The sequence below is a fragment of the Pipra filicauda genome, unplaced genomic scaffold, assembly GCF_003945595.2.
Source record: "Pipra filicauda isolate LSUMZ 115617 unplaced genomic scaffold, ASM394559v2 scaffold224_size1409572_pilon, whole genome shotgun sequence".
Taxonomy (NCBI): Eukaryota; Metazoa; Chordata; class Aves; order Passeriformes; family Pipridae; genus Pipra; species Pipra filicauda.
Window position 1 is genome coordinate 845,645 of NW_024104337.1, and position 19,827 is coordinate 865,471.

General features: G+C 43.0%; 1 protein-coding gene across 1 annotated transcript in view; it reads left to right on the plus strand.

Annotated features, from left to right (window-relative positions):
- The first annotated feature begins 377 nt into the window (after positions 1-377).
- The window catches only part of SCGN (secretagogin, EF-hand calcium binding protein), a 29,365-nt gene continuing 9,915 nt past the window's right edge, over positions 378-19,827 (plus strand). Inside the window, exons 1-6 of the mRNA XM_027745328.2 lie at positions 378-472; positions 1,120-1,190; positions 12,156-12,248; positions 12,826-12,915; positions 13,838-13,894; positions 14,776-14,853. Of these exons, the coding sequence (XP_027601129.2) occupies positions 400-472; positions 1,120-1,190; positions 12,156-12,248; positions 12,826-12,915; positions 13,838-13,894; positions 14,776-14,853 (462 nt within the window). The 5' untranslated portion in view covers positions 378-399. The remainder of the gene's footprint in view (positions 473-1,119; positions 1,191-12,155; positions 12,249-12,825; positions 12,916-13,837; positions 13,895-14,775; positions 14,854-19,827) is intronic.

Genomic DNA, 19,827 nt, shown 5'->3' on the forward strand with positions numbered 1-19,827 from the left:
CCCCCTTCTAAACTCCACTTCTTCTCTGAAGTCGCACACTTCCCTCAAGCACTTCTGACTTCCTTCGGGGACGTTTGAAATTTTAAAGGTCGTCTGCGAGCGGCACACCCCTGCGGGGTCGGGTGTCTCCAGCCCACCTGGAAGGCTTGAGGTCCGTCCTGTCAGCACCTGTGCCCGGCCACACCCTGGGCGTGCCGGCGGGATCCGGGCAGCGGGGTCGGTGTGACGAGCCCCGCGGGGCCGTGCCGGACGCGTGGGGAGGGAGACTTTCCCCCCGCGACCCCCGCCCGCGGGGCCGCCTCCGGGGCGGGGCCGCCGCCCTCAAAGCCGGGGCGGCCGGCGGGGCGCGGGCAGAGCCGGCGGTGCGGGGCGCGGAGGGTGCGCGGGGCGGGCAGCACCATGGAGAGCGGCGCCGAGGGGCGCCTGGACGCCGCCGCCTTCCTCGGGGCCTGGCGGCGCTTCGACGCCGACGGCAAGTGGGGACGACGGGGAGCGGGACACGCGTGGCTGGAGCCCCAGACGGGGTGTCTGGTGGGCGGGCGGGTGCCTGTCCGGGTGGGTGCCGCGTAGGGGTTTGGCCGTGCGGGTGGGAGCGGGGGCCGCGTGGGTGGGTGCCCGTCTGGGTGCGCGTGCGGGTGGGTGCAGTGTGGGGTGCCCGGGCGGTTGCACGCGTGGCTGGGAGCCTGCACCAGTGGCTTTCTGACAGCGTGCCCAAGCCTCACCCCCACGAGGTCCTGCGGGTGTTTCTGAGCCCACCTGGTCCTCCTTACCGTGGCCAAATATCACATCCGTAAACCACCCTTTTCACCCCAAAGTTTTTGCCTTTTCATCACCTCCCCATTCCATCTGCTGTTCCCTGTTCTGGGGCCAGTTTGTGGAATTTTTTTTTCAAGAATGTTTTCTGTGAGGAAAACTCCTGGGGTGCCCAGCAGTGCTGTGCCCAGTCCCCACATAGATGTGACCAGATCAAATCGAATAGGACCCTCCTGAGTGGGCAGGCAGGGCCCCCAGCTGAGATCCTGGCCATGCAGCCTGGAGCTCCCTGCATGCAGCGCATGACACAGTTCCTGGAACTTGGGCAGTACCGCCTGACCATTAATATATTTTACTTTTATTTAGACAATGGTTACATAGAAGGGAAGGAACTTGACAATTTTTTTCATCACCTCCTGGAGAAATTGGGACCAGAAGTAAGTACCATGCTGTGTTAGTTGTGCATCAAGTCCAAGCGAAAAGGTTGTGCTGAGAGATGGTTTGTGTTTGTTGTTCCCTGATAGCTAACTTCCTTAGCAATCCAAAGGTAAAGAGCTTTTCTCTTGGTAACAAGGTGGCATTTAAGCAGGTACAATAAGTGCAGTCACCTGAGAAGTTTGATCCGTTGTTTTCAGCCCATCAGCTGCTGCCAGGGTGAGATTGCAGCTGGTACCAGTTGAAGGTGCTGGTTGGAGAGAAAGTCATTTACTGCCTCTGAATAGAAACAAACAAAAAAGTACCAGCACACAGCCTGGAAGGGTGAGCGGGAGGGCAATGGTGATGATTTATTTACTCAAGCCTGTGCTGATTAGTTTTGTTAATGCAATAGGTTTCTTTCCCAGGTCAATTTTTAACAAATATACTGTCATTAATTTTAAATAGTGTTTAGGAACAAGACTGTATTGCTGCAAATGGCTAGAAGCCAAACAAGAGTCAATTCAGTTGCTCCGAAGATCCAAACTTGGCTCTCAAGTGTTTCTGAGTTTCTGCCCTGGTTTCCTTTCCTATTTTTGACAGCATCTCCCCTCTCTCACTCTCTGCACCTCACTACTAACAGAAATTGCATGACAATTTAGAGGGGCTGGTTTCCTTAGCTCCAGGTCATACATTGCCTATGAGTGTCACCATCAGTGAAGGAGAAATCCTTCCACTCAGGCCACTACTCAGAAGCATGTGAAGAATATATTCATATTTTTGCTACACAACATATGCCCAGATAGGAAGAGAAAAGGAGGAAACATCTTCCAAATGGAAGGAGAGGACGTGCCAAAAATGAGATGAAACAGGGATTAAACAATTCCTTTAAGCAAAAAGTAATTAACAAAAGGGAAAAGGTAGCTGATAAAAGGCATAAATTAACGAATATCAAGTGTAAAATCAGAATTGTACTTACAAGCCAATTAGTACTCTTGGATCTTTAGGGCTACAGTAAAAAAGCAGAAGTTGTGAATAATTTTTTCAAGCATGGTTTTGTTTAATTTGCAAGTAAATTTGGATTGAAATATTGGCAGTTTCTGCAGAAACATCTTTCAGAGAGTGGAAGGTTAGATGAATAGATAGGCACCTAAAAAGACTTCAAAGCAAATCAAAAAAGCCTTCAACATTAAGCACAAAGAAACATTAGGGACACAGAAAAACTGATTGAAGAGAAATTGAAAAGCTCATGATTGTTTACCCAGGAACAAAAGAAGAAACTGGGAGCTGCTAGTCTCGGGGCATTGAAACACCAATGCAAAGCACTCTCAAACAAAACCCAGTGACAGCAAACGTGAGATGTTGAAGGAGAGGCTTAAAATGAGGCTGCAGAGCTCAATGCTGGAGTGTGTTGCTGAAGCAGGGGACCTCCAAGTGGGGCTCTCTGGAGTGATCTGTAGATGGTGATAAAACTGAGGTTTAGCTGGGAATCTCATGCTGCAGGCAGCTTCCTAATGATGAGAGGTCAAGAAGAAACTCCAAGCCCCACTCGAGCCCATAGCATCCCTTGCGCATCCCTTATATGAGATTTTGGGACAGCGTCGTACAACACCAGCTGGGTTGCAAACTTGGTGTATTACAGCAGGTTTTGTGGTCTTGCTGATATCAGTGTGAACTCTATCACATTGTGTTAGGTTGCACACAGAACTTGCAAAATGAAGGTGTTCTAGACATGAACTTTCTGCTTCAAGAAATCAATAATAGTTTTATTCGTTGTTAAAAGTCCCTGCTCAGATGACTCCAGCCTAACTCACAATCCTCATCCAGCTTACATCTCCTTTGTTTCTGCTGTCTAGGTTTTGCCATTAAAAGAAATAGCTTAACACAAATTGAATGGAGAAAGCACCAACTCCCTCTCCTCCTATTAAACAGAAGAAACGGGCTAATTCTAGAAGATGGTGCTCAAGCAGGCTCTCAAGTGCTTTTGGTTTTCTTCCCTTGTTTTCCTGCTTATTTTTGGCAACATTTCCACTCTGGTAGTATTAGGGACAAAACTACCCAGCAGGCAGTTGCCAGTGCAGCCTGCCTTGGTGGCAGAAAACCCAAGGGGAGCTTTGTCCTGGGAGGCTGAGAACAGTCCTCTACCCTCTCCCCTTGGTATGAGGATCACCTGTTGCACCAGATTAAACAAAGGTCTCTACTACCTTTGTACAATGAGTTTGTCTAACAACACTGAGGCATTTTTTGTCTTGTTGATGTGATTTATGTTGTACAGGCTTGTGGTTATAGCAGCAGGAGTAAAGGGTCCCCTCTGCACTGTTTTTGCCACCCTACAGAAAGAAAGTGTCCTTTGAGATAGAAGCAGTGAGCTGGGACTGAGCATCTCTCTGCTTTAGTGTTTGTTTTGACCTTTACTCATCTGGGCTTTAAATGTCTCTGTTTCCTTGCACAGTAAAAGGGGGAGACAGCAATACGCTGACATAACTTACAGATGTGTCACAAGGATTAATTAGTGACTGTGTCTGAAGTGCCACACAAGTGATAAATAATGTTATCAGCACTGGAAGTTGTCTCTGCTTGAATAGCAAGTGGCTTCATAATTATATTTTTTCAGCCTGCACTCTCTAAGCTGTTATTTTTCTTAATGACCACTGTAGTCTTTCAGCTCTGTTTTTCTTCACAACTGCTCTGCAGCATCCCCAGCTGACACTAAATGCCAGGGAATGGGAGCAGCTGGGAAAACAATGCAAAAAGGAGCCTGTTGGGAAGCTGAGAGGCACAGTTCTTTTTGACAGCTCTGAGTGAGGAAAGAAATTTGAAATAGCCTCCAGTGAGGGAGGCTAATTCTTTGCCTTTTGTTGAACCATCAAGAGTTATGAGGGCAGAAGAGAAAACTCTGCAACAAAGGTAGACCTGTAGTACACCAATCCAAATCCCAGATGCTGCTTTCTGTCTCTTCTCCTCCAGCAATGGGTGATTGCTGGAGGCTTTTGGACAGTGCACTTAACAACCTGCTTTAACTTTTGGTAAGCCCCGAAATGGTCAGACAGTTGGAATAGATGGTCATTGTAGATACCTTCCAACCCAAATATTCCAACCCATCCATTCCCAAGAAAATACCTTCAATTTCCAGGTGTGTGTTACATATCCATAAGTCTTCTGTGATTTATGACACTGAAGTTTATATAAATTTTTCATCAGCTGGAAGGGCTTCTGTGATTTGGTTTGTTTGGGGAATACAAAGCAGAATCAAGGACAGTTCAGCCCCACCCCAGCATGTTTGTGAACTGCTGACATTTTCCATCTGCTGCTGTTATTACTCCTACATCTTCTCTCTAACCATTTGAGCCTCCAGCTTCCAACCTGTTGCTGCATGGCTTCTGTGAGCTGCCTGTGTTCTGCTCATTCATAAACCTCTTTCTTCTACATTATGGCCACCTCTTTCCATGCATCTTCTAAAAGTTTTTATACTGATGTGAAAGCTCAGTGGAAAGGACAGTTTCTTTCAGCATGGAAGAAGTGATTTTATTGGAACAGAGCCTCAGCATTTCTCTCTCATGTTAGTTTACATCTTTCTTTCCATATCAAGATCACTTAGTAACTTCCTTGCTTGCTCTTTTGTATATTTTTAATGAATCTCTGTGTATATTCTCATAATAATTAGATAAGAAGAGTTTTGTAGATGAATGGTTATAAATTTTGGGGTTGGATTACTGAAAGTTTCCATAAAAACAATGATGTCTGGGCAGATATGAAGGGGAATGCACATTGCTATTGGATTTTCTCAGAAAGGTATTTCACTTTGCTCAAATTATACTCAGATTAGACAGAAGATTTTCAGATGAAAGACAGTTACCCTCGAATAACTGTAGATGCGTAAGAGACCACGTGTAAAAATTTTTGAAGCATAAATTTGATCGGACAAGACAGGTATTAGCCTGTTTATAATCCTCTGCCCCAAACCCACATGGACAGTTGTGACTGGAAGGGACTGAAGTTAAGCTTTAGGACCTCACCCTGAACAGCCATGAAGGATTTGTCTTTGCATTTTACTTCCAAAGAAGAGGAGCAACCTCCAGGTACTCTTGCACATCATCCTTGCCTGCACACTGCATTGCCTATCTAAATAATGTGTTTAATTTAGTAAGGTCAGGAATGCAGCAACTAGTCAAACAAAGTTTAAAGACCAAAATATCAGCCAGCCTCAAAGCCATCCAAAGCAGACTTCTTCTGTGTTTTACCATCCCAAGAGACCTAAAGTCTTTGATGACCAGCAAGTCAACAGCAAGAAGACCCCTAGCAGAAACCATCCACCTTTCATCCACATCTAGAATAATTCAGAGTTCTAACCTCTAGGCAATACTCTGGGCAATTTAGATACTTGGAAGGAGTGCTTTACTGTGAGGGTGGAGAGGCACTGAAACAGGTTGCCCAGAGAAGCTGTGGGTGTACCATCCCTGAAAGTGTTCAGGGCCTGGTCAGATGGGGCTTTGAGAAACCTAGACAAGTGGAAGGTGTCTCTGCCCATGGCAGGGGGATTGGAACTAAATGATCTTTGAGGTCCCTTTCAACTCATACCATTCTATCATTCTAAATAATGCCAAATGCAGTTGTTTCTTTAAGTTGTGGGTTCTGTCAGCCCTAATTAGCCTGAACAATTCCTATTCCTGTTCCTTCACATTAAGGCAGGGAAGTGCCTCGAAGTGTCTCTAAATGCAAACTAAACATGCCTATGCTGAAAAAGAGACATGATGCGTTTTCATTGGCCAAATGCATGTCAGAAAACTTTCAGCCTAGTGGAAAAGACAGAACAAAGAACCTGTTCAAAGCCTAACCACAAAATTGTGATGGCACAAGGAAGGCTGTAGTAGCCTTTGTTAGATGCTGGTATCTCCTATGTGAAAAATTCTTTCCCACATTTGTGCTGATGAGAGCTGAAAAAGGAACCAAAACACAGTGCAGGATAACAGGATAAGTGCTTATCTACTGTAGTGTGCAGGATTACAGTAAATCCTAACCAAAATAGAGGGCCCAATTCTAAGGTGATAGCACTGCAGTTAATTAAGCGTGATTGACCCAAATGAGAAGTTAGCTCAGGAGCTGCAGGGTAATATCCCACACTCATGCAGTCTGTGCCAAGTACAGCTGCATGGGTGAAATGAAGTAATTCTTGTGATTTATTTTTTTCAATGCTATGGGATTTAAAGAAGAAATGTTTGGTTAAAAAAAAAAAAAGATTTTCTCCTAAGGTCAAAGTTTATGTTACTGATGTTTTATCTGGTCTTTGCTGGCCTCCTGTCTGTACTGTGTGGCTTTTGGCATGGTAATAGTTGTTGAGGTTTTTTTCCAACTATCCTTCTTGGCAGACACAATTTATTTTCATAGATCTTGTAGGAACTTGATATCTCTGGGACCATTGGTTTCTATCAAATTTGGCTGAAACATTAGAAGAAACACGTGCTCAAGCCAGCATTTTCAGATTATTCCTTTTTTTCCCCCCCAAGAAACAGGCTATAATAGTCACTTAAATATAGTTTCTTCTTGTTTTTCATATGCTAATCAATATAGTGGCTTGCTTCAAAAAATCACATCAAGAAAGAAAAATAAATTTATTTATGACCAGACTATCGTGATCAGAAAGAGTTAAATTTCATCAAATAGGAAAGACTCGACAGTGCTCCATACATTCACTTTTTACCCCCCCTTAAGAAATGACTCATAGCTGTGTTTTCATCAAGGCAATGAATTTCTTAAGGACCAAAACTTTAATTAGACAGCATGAGGCAAAGAGGCAACAATATTAGAGGAATGGGTTAACAAAGAAGACAGATTACAGCCATGTTTCCAAGCAATCATAACCAGCCATGACAAAGAAATTTAAAAAAATATGTGATCATGCCCTTTCCATGATTACAAACACTATTAAAAATCAGATTACTTTTGTGATGCTAAATACTTCTAAAGGGTTTTTACAAAAGGGAAGACAAAGACTGAACAAGGAAAGGAAGGAGAAGAAAATTAATTTGATATGGCAACTTGAAACACAGAAGCTGTTCTCTGTAAAACTCTGCGGAAGAGCATCCAGAGTAAGAAATTTACTCCTTAACCCTGAGAAGTGTGTAATCAAAGTCACAGCAATATTTTTAAATGTGTGCTTTTGTGAGGATAAAAATGATATGGCCTTCTCCTCATTGTAAGAAGTAAGGATTTCTTTCCTGACTGGACACTGAGAACATGTACCAGCCCTTGGAAACCACACAGCATCCAGAAGCTCAGGGAGGTGCATGCACCAGGAAAAACAAGGATTTACAAGAAAGGCTTCCCAGTACGGACAGTGACTGGAAAGGATGCAACAGCATTCACTTAAACCCCCACAAAATGGGAAAGCTTTGCAAACATTTCAAACTGGGTGAGGATCTGCTGCTTGAGACTGGTAACATAACCAAGACAGCACTACCTCTGATGAAGAAAGCTGTGCTCAGCTATGGACATTTGCTTGCTGCAAAGCCATTTCCCTCTGTCCCAGCTCATAGAGACAGGGGGCACGAATTTGTATCCTGCTATTTGCTATGTCATAGTTTAACCTCATTTGGCAGCTCAGCACTACACAGCCACTCATTTCCTAATGGAATGGGAGAGAGAATCAGAAGAGTAAAAGTGAGAAAACTTGTGGGTAGAGATAGACATTTTAATAAAACCCACAGGCACAAGCAAAGCAAAACAAGGAATCCATTCACCACTTTCCATGGGCAGGCATATGTTCAGCCAGCTCCAGTAAAGCAAGATTCCATCAGGCATTATGGTGACTTGGGAAGGCAAACACCATCACTCCAAACTCCTCCTTCCCCCAGATCTATATGCTGAACACAATGCCATATGGCATGGTATATCTCTTGGGTCAGTTGGGGTCAGGTGTCCCAGCCTTGTCTCCTCCCAGTTTCTTGTGCATCCCCAGCCTCCTCACTGGTATGGTGGGTGTGGAGCAGAAAAGGCCTTAGCCCCGTAAACACTGCTCAGCAATAACTATCTGGTACTTAAAATAAAATAATATATAATAATATAGTATATGCTATAAGTAAAATATAGAATAAGTATAATTTAATTATAAAATAATAAATATAAATAATATGTAGTAAAATGGAATATATATTTTAATATAGACTGAAATATAATATATAGCAAAGTAACATCCCTATGTTATCAAGACTATTTCCAGCACAAATCCAAAACATACTAGCTTCTATGAAGAAAATTAACTATATCCAGCCAAAAACAGAGTAAAAAGGTGGTATATTTGGGTTTTTTTTTATTACCATAGTTCATAGCACTTGAATAAATGGAGAATGAGCCTGAGGCATTTGAAAGCATAGTGTGTTTGGTTTCTAAACTTTCCTGCTTGTTGCAGTCCATAGTTGAACACTGAGATAATAATTAAAGGGAAGGAAGGTAAGACAAACCTCCCAGGGAAGGTGGTGGCCATAGCACCCAGTGCAGTGGAATCACCCCTGCAAGTGCCTGCCTGGAGGTCTCCCCATCTTGCTCTCCTGCTCCTGATTTTTCTTCCTCTATCAAAGGACTTGCCCTGATAGGGGAGGCAGGGAAATGTTTGTAGGACCCCAAAGGCAGAGAATAAGAAATCGAGCCTCCTGACCAGTGGCCTCCTTTTACATTTGGCCTCCCCTCAGCAACCTCATTGCAGGGTGGCTGAGGCAGTGAAGGGCCCCCTGTACCCCAAGTCTGGCTGGTGTCCCTGTGCAGCCCCTCACTGCCCTGCCATCCCAGTTCAGCCTCGGCCTCCATGCAGGTTGAGACGTGCCCACTCCCACAGACAGCTATTTGCTGCATCCTTGCTCAGGGATTTGCCCTGCAGCAGCTGCATCCACTGTAATCTCTTATCTGTGAATAGTTATCTTGTCCCGGATCAGGGACACCTGACTGTTGTCTGTACAAACTACCACTACTATTGAAAAAAATCTGTTTAATGCATTTATGAGTGTAGTCAGTTGCTATATCTACAATGCTTTAAAAAAATTTAATATTCCCCATAACATCTCTCTTTATTTTTCCACTGGCTTTACTTGCTATTTGTCTCTGTCCATATCCTTTCTTCTGAGCAGAGCTTGGAGACCCAGCTGGGGTGCTTACTCCTGAAGCCTTCTTAGGGCTCACAGAACATTGCACCTGTAAAAATAATATCAGGGACAACATGTTTGGCTAGTAGAATTCTGCCTTGGCTCTATAAATCCTGAAGTATTGAATAGACAGTGCCTTGGCCCAAAAACTTTTCTCTTGTTTCTGGAGCACACTCTTGTCTAAGCATGAAGATCCTGCTGAACCTCTCACAAGTATCCCAAATGTCTCCTCCTTGCTGTAGCAATGCCTCAGCACTGATTTGAAGCCAAAACAATACCTGAAGTAAATCTGAACAAGCCAGAGAATTCGACTTACTCCCTAAGACTTCAGTGAGGGACCGGCAAGTCCAGCCATCTGCCCCACAGTCCCAGCTCTGCCCTGCAGCATGCCCAGGCTGTTCCACTACAGGCTGCAGACATCCAAAATCAGATTACAGAGTCGGCAAGTAGATCAGAAGTCTGCAATTCATGTCCTTGCTTGGGCAAGGGGAACAAATCATGTAGACTGGGGGATTTTTCCAGCCTTTTAAATGTTTTTTGGAATAGAAAAGCAATCAGAACAAGCTACAGGTCTGCACCACCAGTAGGTCGGTCTTGGAGACCAAGTCTCCCAGTCTTGGTTTCTGTAAGTGCTATGTCTTACTTGATCTATTTTTTTTATTATTATTTATTTTTAATCTTCTGAGATTGGGATTTTTGGTTACCATAAAGGTCACCTTTGAAACCCAATTGTCATAACCCAAGATGTATCATTCTTGGTGTAAAACTTTGTGATATACAAATAATTTTGCCTTGAGCATGTATCTTGGGAAAGCCCGATTGTGCGGTATCTTTTATTCTTTGTGAGTAAAGGTTGGGGTTTGGTAGATCTATTACCACTTCTGTTCCATGAGTAGAATATTTATGAACAGAGAGTGATTGTCCAAATTGAAAAATCTACTGTAGTGTAACCCCATGGACTAAAAGCTCACAGAGCTGTGTAAATATTGTAAGTATTCTAGGCATTTACTTGATATATCCCATAGTTTAAATCAGTTTATAAAAAAAAAGGAGGCTGTCCTATTTTTTTGCAGAAAACAGTGTTCCTGCCACAGAAAGCTCAATGAGGTGGTGGTGAAGAGCTGACACGAAGTTGAGCAATAAGCTTTCTTAACAAATGACTAATCTGAACTCCACAGCACACTTTTCAAATATCAGCTATGATTATTGTTTCAGAAATAAGTTATCCTACTGGGCACGGAGGAGGATAATTTCAGAGTACTTTGCAAGCCTATTGAAGTTAGCAACTGATAGGCTTGCCTAACTCCTGGGAGGTGTCTCAAAGAGTGCAGGTGCTGTCAGAAGGCAATTTAAATAGCATGAGGGCAAGTTATAATACCAAGGAGAAAGAATACCATGTGTGTGTGTGTTCAGTAATTTGCTGTGCCCACCATACCCAAACTGGGGGGCCAGCAGTGAGCACCACCGGGGCTTTATAGCCACCACCACGGGAAAGGAGGAACCTGCAGCCATGCCCTAGGACACACTCAAGGGCAACAGCAGGCCCCAGGAGTGGGACTGTCACCTTGGGCACATCCCTGTGGGATCACTCCTGGGTGTTTCGTCCCCAAACTAGGAGATGCCAGCCCTTGGTGTTGTACCCCAAGGATGCGACCAAGGGCTGCACTGCATGGAGCTACGCACAGAATAAATTTGAGAAAGTGACTCATGGTCTTGTGTCACAGCAATAAGAAAGGGAGTGTACAACCTGATGGAGCTTCAATAGCAGCTGGAAAGGATGAGAAACTGGGTTAGAAGACCCAGGAAGGCACAGCTGTAGTCCTAAATCCAGCTGGATGCAGAGATGATAAAATCTTTGAGGGACTTTTTTCAGGGGTTGGGAAGAAGTTAATTTATTGTCTTGTAAAAATTGCTACAAAAGTATGCTAAGAGCCAGTCTCGGTTATCCTCCTCACTTCTTTCCCTCCCTTCCCAGTCAGGGCTACCTCCCACAGGATGGGAGAGAAACCAGGACCCACTCAGTGTGGGTGCAGAGGTAAACATAGGACTTTATTAATTGCTTGGGTGAGATTAATTAGGAGAGCTTCCCAGCCCAGTCACAAAGCTCGTATGACCAGAAGCTTTTTTTATAGTGGGGAAATTGTACTTTGTGTAGTCCAGTCAGACAGGGGATTCTCATTGCTGCTGCTAAAGAAACCGTGCCTGATGAACCTAAGCATTGTATTTCACCTGACACAGTGATGTCTGTCAAAACCTGACAAGTCCTGAAAACTCCCCACTATGTATAAATCGATTATGGGGTTGAGCTGATGCAAAGGGAATGTCAATTACTTGAAATTCTATGCTACTAACCCATGAACACTGACAGAGCTTGCTGTCAGGTCTTAAACCATTTGACAGGTAATAATAAGCAACAATCTAGCTCCATTGACACCTTTCAAGGCTGGTGATCTAATGAACTAAAGAGATGTCATTCAAAGATAAGGATATCTTCCTGAAAAGCACGACTTGAAAACAAGCAGGATGAAAACTGCTGTAAAACACGCTTGAGCAAAACCAAACCTCAGTGTCATAATGGGAACAGTTGGCTAAAGAAGCAGGTGTCACTGAAATATTTTGGGGTCTCCAAACACTGATCTTCCAGCTGAATGCTTAGTTGCTACAAAGCTATGTATAGGACTTATTTCCAAAAAGCCATCCACAATGGTGTGTTTGTGGGCATTTAAAAGCATTACCCCCCAACTGTAAGGATAAAATGATCCTGGAGGCTATCTGTGAGTGGGGAGAGATTTCCTCCAGGAGATTCTTCTAGTGCCCTCAGCAATTTTCATGTGCATGTTGTTTTCTCTGTGGCAGAACACCATCACAGAAGAAAAAGTTCAGAGGATGAAGGAGCAATTCATGTCTGCCTACAATGTCACCACAGATGGACGCTTGAAAATCCAGGAGGTATCTCTGCCCAACCCCAGCTCAGGATTTCTTTTATAGAAGGATGGAGAGTTAGAACAGACATTTTATAGGGTCTGTAGCAATAGGACGAGAGGTAACAGTTTTAAATTGAAAGAGGGTAGATTAAGACTAGATATAAGGAAAACTTTTTTTTATGAGGGTGATGAAACACTGCAACAGGTTGACCAGAAAGGTGTGGATGCCCCATCCCTGGAAACATCAAAGGTCAGGTTGGACAGGTCTCTGAACAACCTGATCTGGTTGAAGATGTCCCTGCCCACAGAGAGAGAATTGGATTAGATGACCTCTAAAAGTCCATTCCAACCCATACCATTCTATGATTAGGACCTATAGCAGACTTGGGAGATTGGGAAGATAGAGCCTGTGTGGGGAGGAGGTGAGTCATGGAGTACTATATTAGCCAGATGTCTTGGTCTGGAGTTTATTTCCAAGGGAGAAACATGTCCAACTTACATTTCCCATACTATGTCAGCAGCCACCCCAGTTTTTTCTTTTCATTACTTTCTTGGTGTGGGTTTGTTTTGTTGTGGGGTTTTTTTTAATGCTTTTTTTCCAGCTTGCCAATATGATCTTGCCGGATGATGAGAACTTTCTACTGCTTTTCCGACGGGAAACTCCCTTGGACAACAGTGTGGAGTTCATGCGGGTCTGTATCTCCACATTGCCTCTTCCCTTGCACACTAACAGCTTCTTCAATACCAACCCTTCTGCCCACTGCGGAACACAGTATGGGAAATAGATGGATATTTTGGAAGCAAAATACATTCTGATCTGTTCAGGTAGAGAAGATTGCACATTATTTATACCAGCAAAACAGAGATGTCATAGCTAGGACTGGACCAAGGGTACTCATTACACTTCGCGAATGCTCTCAGCCAGCTATCAGTCATGCCACCAGAGACAAAACCTCCCCACTGATAAATCCACCCCTGTTGGGAGCTATGGCAAAGCCACAGCTTTGCCTCATCTGTGGCACAGCAGAGACCGAGAAGGCAGACCAGGCACATTTTAATCATCATTTTATCCTGAAACAGTAACCTGTCAGGGCATGGAGTGGAAACCTCCATAAGCTGGGTCAAGTGAGGAGCACAAACCCATATAACCTTGCCCAATCTCCCTCCAATCTCTGTCTCTAAGTATCCCAGCACAGAATTTCAATTTTTCCAAGACTGCTTGCAGTTACTTTTATTTCACATGCGAACTGGAAGCTTCTGTGGATCAATGGCCAGTTGTGTATGGCCTTGACTTTTACTCAGGGCAATAAAAGAAGCTGTGTGTACAAATTAGGTAAGAAATGCAGAGCAGTTTCTTAGTCTTTTCCTCCTTTTATAGACAGTGTGTCTGCATTAAACATGTGATAGCAGCATGTCACATGTTTAATGCACCCAAGTGTGAGTAAAAGCTATTGTGTGAAAAGTTTATTGTATTTCATGTATGATTAATTATGTGTTGGATAACGCAACAGCTTGCTCATTATGGAAGTTCTGATTTGAATTTTTACAATCTATCACTTGAGCAGATGATTAACTGCAATATTTACGTGATTGTATCAATTTATCCCTGTTCAGATCTGGCGCAGTTATGATGCTGACAGCAGTGGATTTATTTCAGCTGGTGAGCTCAAAGTAAGTTATTCTAACAAATCTCTGTAGGCTTGATCTACAGCTCACTGATGTCAATGGGAGCCTTTCTGTCAGTTTTACCAATTCGCTGCCTTTTTGTGTGGTTGACAAATGATTGTTAATAACGAGATTGTTAATAGTGAGTTGAAGGACTCACGCCTTTTGGCATGGTCTCAGGGACCCTGCAGGAGGGAGGATGCTCTGCTGTTGCCCTTGATGTCTTGCCTTGTCCCATGTCCCCACTTGTCTTGGTGACACTGAGGCACCCAATGAGCCCCACAAACGTTGCCTTGCCTTGGCCTCTCCCAGCTAAACAGAGCCAAACCATTGTATTTTATTAGTGGGATTTCTTCACAATCTCTTCCTGAGCCTGCAGATTTTCTGAACACTGATTTCTCATTAAAGCTCAGGCTGTTGAGACGAGAGACTGTTCAGATACAGTAACTCAAACACTTTGAGTCATCTGGGCACAAAAGTCCATCCCTGGGCTGCAGACCACGTGCTGAAGTCTCAGTGCATGGCTTCAGCCTGTGCCCCAGTAAATATATAAGAGGATGTTTAAGTGTTTTACTGAAAAGAAAATATTTTGATTTGACATCAGTTAGCAAATATTGAAGGATTGATGTTATTTTTTGCTTATTTTATGAGTTAATTAATGATTCATTCCAGTATGCATTCTCTGGGGACATTTTTTTATTTTCTAATTTATTTGAAAAAATATGTTTCATCTAAAAAAAATTTGAACTTTGTGAAACTGAAGTCACTACTACTAAGCAGCAATGTGAAATTAAATTCATATAACGCTGCTGGATTTGAATTGAATTTGTTACTGTTATTTCTTGAATTTACTCTAAAGAGTAAAATTTGTCTCTTTCTTACTAAAGGATTTCCTGCGAGATCTCTTTTTGCAGCATAACAAGACGGTTGCTGAAGTAAAGCTGGAAGAATATACTGATACCATGGTAAGAAAAGATAGTATTAATATTGTTTAGATTAGAGTACTGACTGAAAATCTTCAGGGTCAATGTCTACAGGGCCATAAAAACCCTCTTAAAAGGTGTACCAGAGAATCCTTTGGGAAGTTAACACATGCTACAGCTAACAGTTCTTTACACTAGACATCAGCTGTGAAAGCATTTCAAACACTTTTGGTTTAAGTCGAACTATTCGTATGAGAAAACAGCTCGACTCTATGCCAAAGCAAACTGAGCTCTAAACTCCTTTAAAAATAAGTGAGGCACATCTTCTTCAGGACATGTTCAGCCACAGCTAGATTTCTAGCTCATTCACTCCCTCCTTCCCTTCCTCCTTCCTAGCCAATCCTTTTGCTTCCAAGACGAGCAGATATCTGGCTTTTCTGCTCCGCGAAGCCCAGCAAGACTTGCTGGCTCCCTGCTGCTTCCCTGAAAGACTGGGAGGTTGAAAGTTTCAATTCTTCCCCTGCCTTATCACAATACAGCTTTTATACTGCAATCAACAGTGTATTATTTGGTGTGAGTTTAGCATCAGTCACCTGGATTTCAGAGCAACTTATTATATCTAAACATCTAAAAGCAAGAAAAAAAGGGAAAACAAATCTCATTTCTGATGTCATTCTCAAGGGTATTATTTGAATTCCACTAGCAGACATCTATCACTGCAATTTTTTAAATTACTTTCAGATGGGACTGCCTTGTTTCTTGGCAAAAAAATCTGTGTTTGTACCTAAAAACTGGCTTGGTATGCAAGCAAAGAAGGAGCTGCCCACATATTTTGCAATACCATGTTATGTATGCATGATGCGTCTCTGTCTAGAAATGTGACCCTTTAGAGCAATGTGAAAAACTGTGCCATTACAGAAGAGCATAGATTTTTTTCTTTCATATTTATAAGACAGTGAAAGGAGAGGAATGCTAGCTACAGAAATTATTTTCCAACTGGCAGAGCCTAAAAACAATAAAATCCCAGTAGTTACAGGTAGAACAAAAATCTTCCTGGTAGCATCTGCAGGTAGCAAATAGCTTTCATGCTGCTCCATTGAGGTTTCCATTCCTGGTGGTTAATCTCTGATCAAGTGCTGGGAAATAGGTGATCTGAAGCTTGTAGACAGTGGGTGGTTTATTTCCTCCAACTCGTTGCCCTTTCCCTTAATTTCCCAAGAAAGATCTGTGATTCTACTGCCCTAACGCACCTGGGTATCAATGCAGCCCAGGGCTAAGAGCCAGGAGGTCTGGTTTCTATTTCCATGTTTTTTTATAGATTGGCTTTGTATCTTTGGAGAGGCAGTTTAGTTTCTACATCAAAAGATAAGATTTGATATGGGAAAAGGGATGCTTTGTATATCTGGGGAAATCTATGATCTGAAATGCAAATCTGACTCCTGAGGACAAAGGTTTGCAAAGCTGCAATGCCAAAAGAATCAGGGATGTTGATGGTTATTAGAAAATTAAGATATGGCAGATGATTATTTTTATCTTGCAATTCTTTTCTCTAAACTGAAGGTCAAGGATGTTTATAAACACACCCGATCACAAAAGCTAAGGCAGGGTGTGAAATTACCACATGTAATCGCCTTGTGATATTCTATAGTAAAATAGAGGATATAAATTCTGTACCTCATAACAAAGTATCCACATGGGCAGTATCTCTACCTTATCAGATACATTACGTGAAGTGATTGCGTGAGAATGTATCTGAAGCAGAAAGGCAAAATTCCAATGAGGGAAGAAAGATTCAGCCTTGCATTTGTGGACTGTGTAAAGAGGGAGAAATAACTCAAGGAGCAAAGGTACAATGTCAAGGCCCAGGGCAAGACAGCTCTTTGCTTTCTCTCTCTGCTTTCCACGTGGAGTGAGGAGTCCCACTGGGACTCTGCCACCATTACCACTGTTTAGGAAAAAGGGAACAGTGGCCCTTCCATTTTATTCCTGAAGCTTTCAGTCTTTCTGTTGTATCTTTAGCAACCAGCAGCACCAATTCCTTTACTGCACAGTGGACAGACATATTTCCCTCCACTATGGCTTTGCTCCCAGCCTTTTATCTGCTTTGAGCACGAAGTCCTTGGGACAAGGACCTGATTCTGCTGAACCCAACTACAGGGTCTCTCAGGGTGGCCCATCTATCCAACTCAGGGCTTTCAAGTGCCGCTGTAATAATATTCTGTAAAATAAGCCGTGTCCCTAGGAGCTGTAAATTCATCTGTCTCCACAGGAATTTACAGATCTCTGCCCCTTTTTCTGTACATACGCAGCTGGCTGCACGCATCTTAAGCAGCTACTGATATACTGAGTGAACCCTAGAGCCTTCTGGAGATAGCAATAAAGAGGAAAATGCAAATATCATTTTAAAGAAAGTAGCCCAGGCGTGAGAAAAAAAAAAAAAGGCTACATATTTTGGTTCTGTGCTGGATATTTGCAGCTTATAAGCAGTACAAGCAGATATCCTATTAACCAGGACATGCTAAATTCTTGCCCCTTGTGCTGCTATGAATAATCATATACCACATTAAGAAAAAAAAAAAGTCTGAGAAGAAAGTATTTCTTTTGGAAGAGATTGGTCATCTCTGGAAAGGAGCATCACTTTATCAGATTGTTTAGCAGCTGTTTCTTAAGGAGCAGTAAAGCCACTGGGGAAAGTCACAAAGGAAGAATATTTGAGTTCCAAAGACTCTTCACAGGGGAATTAAAGTGGCAACTTTGTGCTGAGGAAGCCCCTTTGTAGGCATAGTTCTTTTTTTTTTTCATGCTTACACAGATATGTGTTTGTATTAATAGTCATCAAGTGTGTATGAATAATCATTTGCATGCACGTACTTGCATGAGAAGATACATAATCATGTGCAGTTCTGAGTCCCTGAAAACAATCTGTAGGTTTATTGCTACAGACGATGAAGAAATGAGGCTGCACATACCATGATTCAATCTTCAGGATTCTCTGCAGAGCCCTCTCCTCATTCCCCCTCCATTAGGGTTCCTTTGGCAAACAGCACCTGGTGCTGTCATCCAGCCAACCAGAATCCCCAGGACCCTTTGCAAACCCGGTGTTTGATTCACACACTCCTTCTCAGCTCCAAGGCTGAAACACTCCTCTCTGATTCCAACCAACTGAATGCAGGTGCCTCTGGCCTAACTCGTTCCCAGAATTGCCTTCCCATGGGCACAGACTGAGAGCTGTTGGCAGAGAACAAGTGCTTGGAGGTTGAATCGAAGCCTTGTATTGCTCTGAGTCTCATGAGAAGAGGCCCCAGGGCGTCCTGCGATGTGTGCTCCAGGAGACACAGTGAGCAGCTGAAAATGGAGGTTTTTAAGAGCATGGTGGGAATTTTCTGCCTTCCTGAATTAACACAAGCCAGAGAAATGAAAACTTGTCCCCTTTGTGCTTCACAATGAGAAAAAGACTGTGGAGGATGATGGTGGAACAACCTTTTCCAATCCCTCCCCACCTCCCCTCAACCCCCCAAGTCAAGCTATTAGTAGGCTTCTGTGTCCTAGTGAAGTTTCAGCCCATGAATACTCATCTCACACATGTATTTGACAACATTTTGTTGTGAGTTACAGCTTTTGTACCTGTGCATGCATCACAACAGTGTACTTCATAGAATACTGTAAATGATGGAATAGAAACTAGATTTAAGGTATAGTTTCTGATGAAATTAAGTATTCATCATTTTTTTCTTCTGTAAAAGCAAAATTTTTGCTCAGTTTTTGCATCTTGGCATATGTCACTACCTTGTTCATAGAAACCCTGACAGTTCACAGCTTCCCAGATAGCAGCATGTTACTCCTAGTTTTGTAACCTCAATGCCTACAAATTGTATGAAGGACAAGCTCATTACTGAGGCAAACTTCAGCAAATTAAGTTACATATTCTCCTGAAGCAGTCACATATGCAACACTGACATTCACTTTTTGCATTGCCTTATGTTGATAATGTCAGACTGAGCATAAAAAAAGTCCTTTAATTTGAGCATTATTAATTTTAGTAAAATGAATAACTCTCACCCAGCCAACACACTATCTTTGCCCCCCACAAGCTAAAATTCTAGAGAGGCAATAGTATAAGTGCAGTGACTAATAACCCAACAATTGGGTTATTATGACCATAATAACCATGACCATATTGGTCATGAACTACAATATTTGAAAGTTTGTAGATGGAGATGGCTGAGTATGAAATCTTAGCCCCAGAGAAGTCAATATAGATATCTTTTACAGCTTTAATGATACCAGGGTTTTGCTGGACTTATTTGCAAAGGTTATCCTGGGGACTGAGCTATGTAAGCTGAGCACACAAACCTGCAGCTGACCAGCTGCTCCTCATCTCAGTGCAGAGGGGAAGAGGGTCTATGTCCATGAGTATGCATTGTGGACTACCTTTACTGTATTTTGGGGGGATTTCTGGTGCTTTTGTGGCTGCTGCCTCCCCCCTCTGCGAGGATAATGCTAGAGGCTCAATGTGGTCCGATCTTTGGCTGTGAAAGCCTGTCTGTCCATGCTCAGTGCCAATGCCAGTGTACTTATACATGGAAATAAAAGTCAGAGCACAGAAAATTCAGGTAATTTAGACCCTTAAGACCTTACTAGTCAAGCTAGCACATCTTTGTTAACAAAGTCTTTTATGACCACCGAAGAAATGGTGTAATAATAGAGAGACAAATATTTATTGTATTGAAAAAAAAGCCTAAACAGAGCAAACTTCCCAAAGCTCTAGAAATAAAATATGAATGGAGTGTAGCCTACAGGAGTGATTGCCTAAGGAACAGTCTTCACATATCTCTTCTCCTGTTAGTGTTCCTTTCTGGCCCCCCTCCCAGGCAATTCTGTAAGGATGCCATGACCCCCAAGAGACTGGATCTCCAGGGATGCTCTGGCACCTCAAACATGACATCTAAGCCAAGCCACCACTATGGGAGCCCCACCATCAGCAGAGAGCTTCTTCCTGGGTTTGGGTGCGTGTGA